The sequence below is a fragment of the Urtica dioica genome, chromosome 7 (assembly GCF_054948205.1).
Source record: "Urtica dioica subsp. dioica isolate 48M chromosome 7, U.dioica_male_clone48M_v1_H2, whole genome shotgun sequence".
Classification (NCBI taxonomy): Eukaryota; Viridiplantae; Streptophyta; class Magnoliopsida; order Rosales; family Urticaceae; genus Urtica; species Urtica dioica.
In genome coordinates, this window is record NC_142762.1 from 39,700,232 (window position 1) to 39,712,815 (window position 12,584).

Consider the following 12,584-nt stretch of genomic DNA (forward strand, 5'->3'; position numbering starts at 1 on the left):
ATCATTTTCCTTTTAGTCTTAGACTAATTAAATGAGATTAGTTAATTGTAAAATTGTAATTGGTTGATGACAACATCACAAGGATAAAGTTTGACAATGGGTCCTTATGTGGCAAGCCATTTCAATCAAGGATAGAGGACTATACATGTCATTTTGTTGAATTATCTTAAGTGATAGTTAAATAATTTTATTGTGTGCGTGATTCTCATTTCTCATTTGTTTTCACTAGGATTGGTTCATTTGTTTTCACTAGGATTCAAGACAATAGTTGTATGCCTCAATAAGAGAGAGTTAGTATTCATTCTTGATGATGTATAAGTCTTGAATCTATTATATATTGAGAAAATGAAACATATACTCTGTTTTGAGGCTATAGATAGCCTTCAGATCCAAGGTTGAAAAACACATCAAAGCAATCTTTTTATTTTCAAAATAAACTCTCTCTCTCTCTCTCTCTCTCTCTCTCTCTCTCTCTCTCTCTCTCTCTCTCTCTATATATATATATATATATATATATATATATATATATATATATATATACACCCTCGCTTGTTTACAAGTTGACTGAGAATTTCAAGTATCCATTTGACTAAGAAAATTGATTTATAGTCACTTATTCATTTTGTGCCCACTCAAAAATCATAGACCACTTTTTTTAGCATATGTGAATACGTACTCTTTCGTGATTGTTCTTGCACATTCTCTCAAGATTGTGGGGAGAAGGTTGTGTTCAAAATTTCTAAGGGTTCTCAACTTTCAAGCACAAAAAAAGAGGTTGATAAAATTGTTGTTTATTTCTTTACATATTTCCATGCACACTGCTTAGGTTTCATTTAACTAGTTTTTATGAAATAAGAAAATAAATATTTAATTTTATCATAATGAATTATGATAAACATTTTTATACACCCCAAGTATCGTTTCCAACATATTCAGCCACGATTTCTCCCGTTTGTGTGCAAGTGTAAATAACAATGAAACTTCTCGCGTTCAATAGATATAGATTTGGACCTTTAGACTCAGGTCGACTCGCGACCATTTGACATTTAGACATGTGTTTTTTTATTTTATCTAAAACTATGTTTTGTTGTAGTGACATGGGTTGAGCCCTTGGTGATTGCACTAAGCACTGCTGGCCTTGGGCTAAGGCGGGCTAGGCCCAGGCCTAGGGCCCCATATGTGGATGGGCCCCAAAAAATTTATATTTTTTTGCCTATTTTTAAGAAAATTTACATTTTTTACCCTAAAAATTTACACTTTTGGCCTATTTTATAAAAAATTTACATCTTTTACCCTGAAAATTTAAATTTTTATTAGTATTATAAGACCCCAAAATATTGAATCGCCTAGAGCCCCCGGTAAGTTTGGGCCGGCTCTGGCACTAAGTACCTTATTTTGGTAGTCCTACATGTGTCAAGAAAAGTAGTGATGAGTAGGAAGATATCTGTTTTGATGGATTGGTGAATTTGTTTTATATAGGAAATCAATTTTGTCGCATTTGTTGTCGACCGTGATTATATGATCAAGGTTAATTATTTTCTCATGTGTGTACGCATCCAGAAAACTCCAAATCTTATGAAAATGAATCTCCTTTTCTGTCCTACAATACATTCAAACCGGATTAGAAATAATCATCCCTTAATGGAGAGTGCCCTCGGTGAGGAGATGGTTGTAGGACAATTTTCAAAGGAAGTGCTTGAGTTTTTGAGAGATTGTTAACTTTTATAGGTGTTTCCACAAAGTGGTGGCGGTGGGGTTTGAGAATCCGAGTTGTTCCACATGGTTCTTTTGCAATATGTGGTAGATCCATTTCACCGAGTACTCGTCGTTTTGAGTTTTGAGAGTAGTGTCAACATAGATAAGACATGATGAGCTTCGAGTTGAGATGCAAAAAATGAGGATAGTGTCTTCCGGGATTAAAATGTTGCGAAAGATTAGGTGGAATGAAGGGCTAGGAATGAGTTGGGTCGGGCCTGCCACTTTTCGCCGAGGACCCATTGTTTCACCATCCCCAACTCCCCGGTGAAATTTGGAGAGGATGATTTTGATTCTGCACACTATACTCCGCAATATGAAGGATCCAATGAATTTCAAGTTGGTTTCAAGGAAGTTATTGTTGGGTAGTAAACCGTTTGCAAATAGGTCCCAAACTTGTTTAGCTAGAAGAGTTTGGTCAAACGAGTGAGATTTCAAAACTACAGGTACACTCATTAGGGGTTGTTTATAGGCTGATTAAGAAGAATTATTAATACTACTAAACAAATATATCAAAATATTTGATGTGGTATTATTTGATCAAGTTTTCAACTAGCCCTCTTCAATATGTGTTTATCCGCTCATAATTAGCATGACATGTTTCCTTGCTTAGATAAGAACCAATCCAAATATGGACTTCCAATTATGACTATGAGCTGTTTTTGCCTTGAACATAATATAAATAATTAAAAAAGGTAAAAGTTGTGTTCCCTGCTTTGTCGTCATATGAACAAGTGTAAATAACTATATATGCAAGCCGACTAATACCGAGCATTCTCCGACTACGGTTTTGTTTAATGTGCCCCAGAGTTTTTGTCCTTTTCCCATTTTGGATATTAAAAGGATTGTCATTATTAGTAATATCAACCACTCTCTAATTATAATATATGTAAATGGCACTATTTACTCGATTTTTTGTTTCTTTTTCAAGATCGTAGTATAATAAAAGCGGTTAACTATTGCTAGTGCTAGCCAGGTCTTTCTCTTTCTGGAATTTAAATTGGGATTTCATCCCGCATTTTTTTTTTCAGGAATTAAAGAAACGTATCCAGTCCTTTATCTAACTATAATAATTTGTTAGACATCTTAGGATTCTTTTAGCTTTAATTTGTTATAACAAATGCTAGAGCACTGTAAGTCACTCAAACAAGCTAAATCACCACACACAAAAAAAATCAATAATAAAAAAACTAACAAAAGGCATATCAAAGTCAAACTAAAATCATACGTGGAAATACTTTCGAGAGAGTCAAAAGTCGGGGTGACATGTCACTTTGCCAATGACTGTGTGCAAATGTATTTACTTCTCTATGGGTTCTTCTATTATTAGACTATGCATATTATTTCGCTTATGTATAAGACATTTTCTTGAATCACCAAATCTAGAAGTATGTGTTGATAAAAAAAAAAAAAAAATCTTAAAATAAGTAGAAAAACCTAGTAAGCAACAAAAACTTTACACGTGTCTAACAGCACTACTTCGTATATTAATAAACATTATCCTTTGAGAATATTTAAATATTTGGAAAATGTTCTAAACAAAAGTTGTAAGGATGGAATTATTTTACGTGTGCGTTTATATTATATAGTAACGTAGTCTATGATTAGAATGCATGGATGATCTAGAAGAGTCCTTCAGACCTACTCTCTTCAATAATGGGACGTGGTAGTGGTAGGCCCATGCAAAGCACATACAAAATTTCCAACACTCGGCGTTGTCACCATTGAGACATGCATTCGCGAGAATTTTGGTACCAAAAACGAACCCAATAATAATAATAATAATAACGTTAAATAGAAAGCCCCCACAAACTTGAACATCAATATAACAAGTCCACATTTAGAATTAGACGGTGCGACCACTAGCGTTGTCACACGTGAATTTCCGCGGGACTAAGTAGTTACGCAAATGCAGGGTCGGCAAAGCGCCACCAAAAGAAGCACTGACCGCCCAATTTAGTGCTGCCCTGCAATTTATGTTTGGAAAAATTTTCCAACTCATGATTGCTTTTTGTCACAAAATGGATTCTCTCTCTCTGTACATTTTTACATTGCTTATAATTAAGTATTTCAACGGATTTTGGAGTATTAAACACGATTCTCTTATTGTTGAAACGTATGATACAAAAAGAGGACTTGACTTTGGTGAATGTTCTCCAACACTTTCCACGATGGTGCGACTATATGTATTGTGACTTCTTCCCCAACATATCGTAAAAAGAAATTTGGTTATGACTTTTTTTTTTGTTTTGTTTTACGACTATGTATTCCTAGAATTCAAATTTTGATAAATACTTTCTTTAATTATTTTATGTTATAAATACTTTCTCAAACCATTAGTTATGTTCTTGCTCAACTAGTTTTGAATGGTATGTTCGATTTTCCAATTTTCAGGTGCCAATTTCTCTGGACTAGTTTAAATGTTTCATATATAATACGTGTTGTGCGTTAGTTTCGCCACCCAAACTAGTGGGTGATGAGTCTCTCTCTCTCTCTCTCTCCCTCTCTCTCTCTCTCTCTCTCTCTCTCTCTCTCTCTCTATATATATATATATATATATATATATATATATATATTCCGGCTAATGATTACCATTGAGATTTAATTAACATGCTATGGAAGTGGTATTAGGTGCCTCCCTATTCTAGCTCATAATTAGAGTAGCTCTGATTTTCTTAAAATAAAATTTCTACAAAGTTGACGACGAGAGAATTAGTTTAACGATCATGATTGTAATTTATATGCTAAGCCTAAGATGATAGTATCAATTTTCGTTCGAGTATATTAAATTTTAAAGGTTATCGATGATAAGCGCAACCCCATTACTATATATTTTCACGCGTATGGACGGTTCCCACAAGCGCCTTTTTCTCGGACAAAAAAAATGCAAGGAATAGAATCCCTACCAACCCAAAAACTACGTTTATCTGAATACTTTTCATTCAATAAATTAGCTTCCTAATTTATACCAAAGGAACATATATATCAAAGTAATAGAGTGCTAAATAACAAACGCAAGTTTTTTTTTTTTTTTTTGTGATGAGTATTACATAGCAAATAAACTATATTTGTATCAATTCATCCATTCAATTTTTTTGTGAAATTATAGGAATTTAAATTATTTACGGCTTTTGTTTTTGGTAAAGGTAAAGGAGTTTGTTTAAAAAAGCGCCTTCCTGTATTCTTTATTATCATTAATTCGTCTTGGAAATTTGTTGAGCTTTTGTCATATAATGACCTCTTCCAATGTATACATGTATAGTATTTCAATTCGCCACCGCATGAATAAACTTTGGCACGAAATACTAGACGAACTAAATTGTGAAAGGTAAAACCAGCAAAGAAAATTGAAGAGAGTTGTCATGTAGTTAATTTGTCCGGTTACATCAATAAAGACCTCTTTCTGTAACTAAATTCAACGTGTTACTAAACAAATAATACAACTGGACTAGCTGGGAAGGACGGAGAGGGGAAAAAAATAGACAGAAATTAAAAGGAAATTCCTAGTAATAAAATGATGTCAACGGTTTAATGAGAGAGAGAGAGAGAGAGAGAGAGAGAGAGAGAGAGAGAGAGAGAGAGAGAGAATTAAATTGAACATCTAGTCCATTATCTCAAATATTGAAAATAAAAGTGTAGCAACGTCAGTCATTTAGTGACCCAGCTGCCATTTTAATGCGTCCAGAGAGTTTGTAGTTGGCTTGCTAACAGATTATATCAATCACTACATGACAATTTTATTAACTCTACATAATTTTCCGTGTGGACGTAAATCAAAGTCTCTCATGTATACCCAGTTTGATCATAAAAGCCAGAAGCTGATATCACCATACAGGTTAAATATAAACAACTGTCTTTGTACATATTAAGAAGCCTAATACAAGCCTTCCCCAAAGTATGCAATTGCAATATATATAAATATTTAACACCAAAATGGTCCACAGTCCACAACGTCACAACAACTCCGTCACTCTCTTTCTCTCTCTCACTAGTCCATAGTGATCACTACTCATTTATTCTTATTAACTACTCTTAACTAAGCTAGCTATATCCTTCATCTACGCGGTTTCCACTTAATATTATTAACATATTCTTATAATTACCCAATTGTCCCTACATGCATGCCTTTCCTCTCAATACTTCCCATATATAAATACAACCCTTACCACTCCAAGTCTCTCCCAAAAAAAACAACACACACACACACACACACAAACAAAAGAAAACATGGCTCATTGTGATCACCTCGTCATGATACTCTCATCCCTTCTCATCATCACTCTAATGAGCCCTAGCTCCTCAACGGCTAGCTTCATCAGCGACATGAAGCTCTTGTCCCTCGTCGAGGAACCGCAAACCCCGGCTCTCAAATACCACAAAGGCCCGCTCCTGAAAGGAAACCTCACCGTAAACCTAATATGGTACGGCAAATTCTCTCCGTCGCAGCGCTCGATACTCGTCGACTTCCTCGGCTCCTTAAGCGGCAGCGCAGCCCACAAATCCCAGCCCACGGTCTCGTCGTGGTGGCAAACCACCGGAGCATACAAAGGCGGCCCGAGCAAAGTCCTCGTCGGAAAGCAAATCCTCGACGAGAAGTGCTCGTTGGGGAAGAGGCTCCGGACGAAGAACCTCATCGCCTTGGCCTCCAGAGCCGGCGGCTCTGGATCGGTTGGGGTGGTTCTCACGGCGAGTGACGTGGCGGTGGACGGGTTCTGCATGAGCCGGTGCGGGACCCACGGGTCGACGAGAGGCAGAAAAGGGAGGAAGAGAGTTATATACGCGTGGGTCGGGAACTCGGAGACCCAGTGCCCGGGTCAGTGCGCGTGGCCGTTCCACCGTCCCATCTACGGCCCACAGACGCCGCCGCTCGTGGCGCCGAACGGCGACGTCGGAGCCGACGGGATGGTCATCAACCTCGCCGCCGTGCTGACCGGGACGGTCACGAACCCTTTCGGCAACGGCTACTTTCAGGGCCCGCCCGAGGCTCCGCTCGAGAGCGTCGGGGCTTGCGCCGGGGTTTTCGGGGCCGGGGCTTATCCGGGGTTTCCCGGGAAGGTTCTTGTGAACCGCGCCACCGGAGCTAGCTACAACGCCGTCGGGACCAAGGGACGGAGGTACTTGCTTCCGGCGATGTGGGACCCGCGGACTTCCACGTGCAAGCCACCCGTGTGAGGATATCCATACGCTGAGTTGTGTACATGGTTTTGTGTTATGGATTGGTGCGTGGGTTTTTTTTTTTTTTTGGGTGGGTGTGTGGTGATAAAGATATTTTTCAAGAAATGTGTAAAGCATATATAATAGTATTCGTTTTATTCGATTGCCATTTTATTTTTATATTTCTCATGATTTATGGAGAGGTTTCAATTTTCGATTTTAGTGTGTTAGGAATTTTGGTTTGTGATGCTGCTTTCTTTGTGAAACTACTCGTAATAATAAACAGTTATGGCTATATTTTTGTTATCAAACTCGCGCGAATATTTCTTTCAAATGAATCATGTTCCTATTTCTTCTTTTTCTTTAATTTTTCTTGGTCTAGTAGAAAAATAATATGAACACCTTTTACGATGTGTTCTATTAAATGGAATCTCTTATTTTAAGGGGAATTATGTTCAACCTGTGACTCGAGCCCCACTCCATCACTAGCTAGGATCTCTAATTATTAAGCTACCACTATTTTACTTCTAAGATATGAAGTGCAAACAATTAACAAACGAATTATAATAGCTACTGGAGTTTAAATAAGATATATATTTTGACAACTTTTCGCTAAACATAATAATTTTAATATGTAAATAAAAATTCATATGGAAATTATAGTTTTTTGTATCAATATGATTTCGTGATTAGAATTTTTAGTTATTTAAAGGGTAATTATACCTTCTTTGGGCTTATACTTCGGACCTATAGGACCATGTTCTTAGTTTAGATTTAGGCCTAAATTTGTCGGACTCCTACAATGAAAATTTTCTACCCGTCATGTAAGATCAGCTCGTGAGTACAAGCGAGACAGGCATGTCTTCAGACAGCCAATTTGGTTTACTATGTTCTCTTGGTGTAGATAGTACCATTTGATATATATCGCTATGAAACATTAAGTCATTAATAAACATAAACAAGATATAGATCTTATAAGGTAGTATGGAAATATCTACATTGATCATAATAAAAATGGCTATGATCAAAGTGATTGTAGATCTTAATAAACATAAACAAGATATAGATCTTATAAGGTAGTATCGAAATATCTACATTGATCATAATAAAGATGGCTACTATATAAAATCTATACATACTCTAAAGGATATCATTTGACAAATTATATTAGAAAAATCTCACGAACTAAGTCACTTGAAACGTTAGATTTATAATCTAGTCAACGTTTTAAGTGTGTTTAAAATATAATCATATTTAGTAACGTGACCTCATTAATCGTATAATATTTTACATGATTATTTTTAGCAATTTCATACGTTAGTTTTGATAAATATGCGTTAATTTTAGTAAATAGCTAATTTATTAAAATAAACGAAACATTGGCTAGTTTTTTAATATCAAATTTGAATAGCTACGACGCTCATATATTATAACAACAAAAAATTGGCTACGTAAGCCACCTAAACTATAGGAATTGTAAATTAGCCAACCTTTGGTAAATAATTTGTAAATAGCCAACTTGCATACGTGGCAGTCAATTAACTACCTAAAATATATGTTTGGTTGTGTTAAATAAGACTTTTATTAATTTGTTAATAAGTTTACTTGGCTATTTACAATAAATTAATCAAAGGTGGGCTATATCTCAATCCACTATATCTATGTGGCTATATAACTTAATAACCCTTATAACAATTGTCTCGACAGAAACTTGTGTATACCAATTAGAATAAGTTGAATTATCTCGGCAAAGACCTATGTATGTCAAGTAGACCGGATTATTCATGTATAGTAGATGAATTTAATTACAAGAAAGATAAAACTAGTAATTTATAGTGCTAGTATATATGGTGCGTAGTACTTTTTCATTGTCCATTCTTTCTTTTTCATGATGATCGGTTTTATTGAATGTGGATTGATCAGATCTGCGTTTTGATGTTATAATGGTCAGCCACGTTCGTACGTGTAAATTATTTTAAAAACGTGTTGCCTCGTGACGAAGCAGCTAATTATCTATGATAAATATTTTGATTCTACTAAATTTTTTTAAGAGTTTATATTAAGGATCTAGTCAATTCTCAAATCATTTGGTCCTCGAGCGTTATACTCAAAACTTTTATTTAGAAATTCGGTATCAATTAGACCATGTGCGGTCTTATATGCCGATTATATTAGACGACTTTTTTATGCTCTCTATGTTTCAACAACAAAGTAAATGTTAAAGCTCTTTTATATAGTTTAGTAAAATCTAATTCATTGCAATATTGATATAATTTTTTTTTGAAGTGGCACTATCGGTCAAGATTATATGATATATTAACAGTGCAAATTACAGGTGGCAATATTGGTCAATATTACATAATTTATAGAATAAACCATAAAAGGCATGCATTATTCAATCGGAGTTTGAACCCATGACCTCTCCGTCTAGGCATGTGGGGGATTACCACTAGACCAAACTAGCTACCACATATTGATATAAGTTTTATTGCCAATATAACAAATTACAGAAATAATTTAGTTATTTTGCTGCCTTCAAATGTTGATTAAACTCTCATCATATAATATTGACCGTTCTTTAATTTGTTGTTTTGTTAATCAATGTCGGTTTATAGTATACATAGCTATTGTTTCTTTTCTTCGTAAATTGAAGTTTTTTGTTTTCAATAATCATCCAAGATCTTCTATTAATGACAAGAAAGATAATAGAATATTTGATAAGACAATTTATATGCCACCTATAATCTATTTCGATATGACTACTCCGTAACGAGAGGAACTAAATTTATGGCTTATTTTTGAAACTGAATCCGTTTGGTTTGATTTAGTTTTGGTAATTAAGTTAAATCCGAATTTTTTATTTAAAAAAATTTGATCGAATAACCAGTTCAATCTAGTATAAAATCGAAATTCGATTATATGAATATTCGGTTATCCAATTTCTTAAATCCAATATCTAGTTTTAATATCCGATTTTAAAAATTTGGTTATCCGGTCTTTAAAACCCGGATCCAATTTTAAAATTGGTTTCTTGTAATATACAATTTTCAAAATTCGGTTATCCGATTCTTTAAAATCCGGAGCCATTTTTAAAATCGATTTGAAAAAATCGATGATCCAATTCTTAAAATTCATAATCACTTTAAAACTAGTTTTTAAATCCATACCCGGTTATAAAATTATTATAATGATCAAAATCCAAGTAAAAATGAATCATACAATCCTAGCATGATAATTTATTATTTATTTTATTTTTAATAAAAATGAATCGGTTATACATCCGATTTTCTCCAAAATTTAAAATCGATATCCAATCCAGTTTTTTATCCAATCCAATTTTTAACCTGGATTGGTTATCCGAGTCCGAATTTCGGTTTTATGACGTGACACGGATTTTCGATTTTGAATCGGTTCGATTATCAGTTTTAAAAAAAAAAAAAAAAAAATTGGGAATTTTTACGATTGTTTGGGATAATGTAGGAGTCCCATAATGTAGATGGACTCGGGCACTAGAACCCTTGAGCCCAGGACACAGATTTAACAGGTCCAAATTGAAACGGGCCGATTTGTGAACAGTCCAAGCAGAAATTAAATCAGTAGTAGCTTCAGTTTCCCTCTGCCAACTTTCCCAAACCAAAACGCAATGGAAAACCCCGAAGACGAGCACCACCACTCCGCCACGTCATCCCACCCGACCTGCCTGAAATGCGGCGCCGCCACCGCGATCCCCCCTCCGCCGTCGTGGTCCGACACCTCTCCGCCGCCGAACTACCGGCCGATCCGCGCCCCCGCCCTGAACCTCCCTCCCAACCACTCCAACCAGCAAGCCATCATCCTCGCCCCGGTCCCACAACCCCAGCGAGTCCCCGTCGCATCGCCGCCGTACGAATTCCACGCCCCTTCCAAGCGAATCCACTCCCACCACGACGTCCTCCGCTTCAACGCCTCCTTCTCCGGCCAAAACTTCCTCGGCTTCGTCGCCGCTCTCTCCGACTCCGTCCGCGGCCTCAAGATCTCCTCTCCGATCCCCAACCCCTCCCCTATCGCCGACTCCATCGCCGCCGTGCTCCGAACCCTAGACCTCTGGATCGACGAAATCCCGCCAGCTCAGCAAGCCGCCCGCTACGGCAACGCCTCCTTCCGAGCCTGGCACGAGAGGCTCCTCTCCTCCGCCGAGCCTCTCATGCTCCAGATCCTCCCCGATTCTCCCCTCCGGGAATCGACGGTCGAGATCGTCCCCTACTTCGCGGACAGCTTCGGAAACCCTAGCCGGATCGACTACGGGACGGGACACGAGACGAACTTCGCGGCGTGGCTGTACTGCCTGGCGAGGATTGGCGTGATGACGGAGGAGGATTATCCCGCGGTGGTTTTGACGGCGTTCGTGAAGTACGTCGAGGTTATGCGGCGGCTTCAGACGGTGTACTGCCTTGAGCCGGCGGGATCTCACGGCGTTTGGGGGCTCGACGATTACTGCTTCTTGCCTTTCATCTTCGGGTCGTCGCAGCTGGTGGATCACAAGTACATGAAGCCTAAGTCCATCCACAACCAGGACATTGTCGACAACTTCTCCGGCGACTACATGTACCTCTCAAGCGTCGCCTTCGTGAAGAAGATGAAGAAAGGCGTCTTCGCCGAGCACTCTCCGCTGCTCGACGACATCAGCGGCGTTCCGAATTGGAAGAAAGTCAATGGCGGTCTTCTCAAGATGTACAGAGCCGAAGTCCTCGAGAAGCTTCCAATCATGCAGCATTTCCTCTTCGCCTCCCTCATCAAATGGTATCTAATTAGGATTCCATTCAATTCAATTGCTATGCTATGGCTTTCTGAGCGCTGTTCTTGAATTGCTTGCTTCTTTTTCTTTCTCTTTTTCAGGGAAGAGAGTCATTAGTTGCTATGCTGGCATGTTCTTCAAGGTCTCCTTAATGGACACACACAGTTTTTGTACGGAGAATAATAGTCTGGTATGTATGACGGTTTGTATGTCAGATTAACTTGTCCACTATATCGGAGGATCATCTTTGATACAGTGCTAGGAAGATGATGATTCCCCTACTTTTTAATTGTTCATTTGCTATGAATGGAATGTAGATACAAGTTTTGTTGTCCTATGTTTTTTCTTAATTCTTGGATCGTTTGGCAACAGAAGATGAAAAGGAAAGGCACACACGCAAAGACGTAAGCCAAAGTGTGTTTGCTTGCTTTGTGATTGCGTGTGGGTTGTACTTGAATTAAAAGTTTGCCACACTTTGCCTATGGCTTTAATAGAGACATGAATATATTGAGAGAAAAGGATATGGTATTTCGTATTTGGTGGTGGTTGTCGTGTGGATGATAAATAAAGTGCCGAGCTCTTTCTCAAGGCTGTCTCATATTTTGAGGCAGAAGAGAAAAAGAAGAAGCTGACTTTGCATCTGTGTGTTGCAACGTATTAACTCGACCATATCAATGCAAAGTCTGCTATACCAAGTTTCTATTCTACGTCTGTGTGTGTGTGGTGTATAAATAAATACATGCTAAATTCTTAATGTCGATTACATGAAGATAGATGGTAGAGAACACAGTCTGGTCTTTAGTGGGTCCTCTCTCTCTCTCTCTCTCTCTCTCTCTCTCTCTCTCTCTCTCTCTCCTTGTATCTTTAGCAGTGATTTTATTTGTTCTGTTTTATACAAAAA

The 12,584-nt window shown here is 37.5% G+C and overlaps 1 protein-coding gene and 1 pseudogene across 1 annotated transcript; both read left to right on the top strand.

Moving 5' to 3' along the window:
- The first annotated feature begins 5,944 nt into the window (after positions 1-5,944).
- On the top strand, positions 5,945-7,126 carry LOC149391491 (protein EXORDIUM-like 2 pseudogene; annotated as a pseudogene).
- Positions 7,127-10,402: 3,276 nt separating this feature from the next.
- On the top strand, positions 10,403-12,018 carry LOC149391492 (phosphotyrosyl phosphatase activator (PTPA) family protein). Its single transcript, XM_089619025.1, has 2 exons — positions 10,403-11,688; positions 11,785-12,018. The coding sequence occupies exons 1-2, from the start codon at positions 10,553-10,555 to the stop codon at positions 11,798-11,800; spliced, it is 1,152 nt and encodes a 383-aa protein (XP_089475151.1). The 5' UTR covers positions 10,403-10,552; the 3' UTR covers positions 11,801-12,018.
- The last annotated feature ends 566 nt before the right edge of the window (positions 12,019-12,584 follow it).

Excerpts from the sequence above, each read along its gene's own strand:
- LOC149391492 (XM_089619025.1), top strand. The coding sequence starts at position 10,553 with ATGGAAAACCCCGAAGACGAGCACCACCACTCCGCCACGTCATCCCAC.